This window comes from Umbelopsis ramanniana, assembly GCF_025399195.1.
Source record: "Umbelopsis ramanniana AG unplaced genomic scaffold K450scaffold_175, whole genome shotgun sequence".
Classification (NCBI taxonomy): Eukaryota; Fungi; Mucoromycota; class Umbelopsidomycetes; order Umbelopsidales; family Umbelopsidaceae; genus Umbelopsis; species Umbelopsis ramanniana.
The window spans coordinates 458-1,454 of NW_026252261.1; the positions used below are offsets into that span (position 1 = coordinate 458).

Below are 997 nucleotides of genomic sequence, written 5' to 3' on the forward strand. Positions count from 1 at the left end.
TGCATCTAGTAAGGGCATGTTTCTTGTGAAGGCATCATTTTCATTGTGAATTCATGGCTTCCTGGCGAGGACACTGAAGTAGCTGACCTTCTCGTTTGTGACGCTGTGAATCTTGCTAGTGAAAATTATTTTTTGCTTTTCAGTCCTCTTCTCACCTTTTGCTGCAACTTCTACTTTAACCCTCTGCTCATTCTAATGTTTCTTCTATTGTGTCTCTATTCTCTCTCCTTCTCCATTACATCCACCACATTTCTAGGTTCCTAAAAACAAAAAAGTACACACAACTGGCAGCCATATGACGATTTATTTTCGACTTTTAATTCAAAATGTGTCTCCAAGGGGTACGTCTAAACTCGTTTCAAGAATAGGTGTAGAAGATCACCACTTAGCCTTATGAATCCTTCCTCCTCAAACCTGACAGCACTATACCTATTCGTGAGCGTTTCAAAGGTAAGATATACTGGCGAAGTCCATTTGAAAATTAGGAATGTGTTATCCTCCGTGGGGATAAACAATAATCTTTGCTGTTTAGTCGGAAGTCGATCAGTGAGACTTATTTCATCACTTCCATCCGCTACATGTAGATATTTGTTTTTATACATAAGGTAATGTATATCATCTACTATGGAGAACTTCACAACTAGGACTTCCACTTGGTTATCATGAGCCGTTCCATAAAGTTTACCATCATAAAAGTTCAGGATATCCATGTCCTGATCGTACATTTCTAGTTGATATTCTGTTTTCTCTTCTACAGGATTTCCTTCGATGTCGAATACTTTGATTAATTTAAAATTGGGATCTTCCGGTATAGGTATGAACGTTTTCAGGTAATCATATTTGGAATGTAGTTGAGTGAACCCTTCCTTAGATCCTCCACTTATTAATTCCAGGACGGCATGTCTGACGCATGAGTGGTATTTATATGTTTCCAGAGTCTGTATATTGCAACATAAATGCTGATCATCTCCAAGGTTCACCATGAAGAACTTGTCAT

General features: G+C 38.2%; 1 protein-coding gene across 1 annotated transcript; it reads right to left on the reverse strand.

Moving 5' to 3' along the window:
* Positions 1–286: 286 nt before the first annotated feature.
* K450DRAFT_264164 (uncharacterized protein) lies at positions 287–997 on the reverse strand. The gene has a single exon (XM_051592764.1). It carries the CDS (start codon positions 981–983, stop codon positions 348–350), a length of 636 nt encoding a protein of 211 aa, XP_051439898.1. The 5' UTR covers positions 984–997; the 3' UTR covers positions 287–347.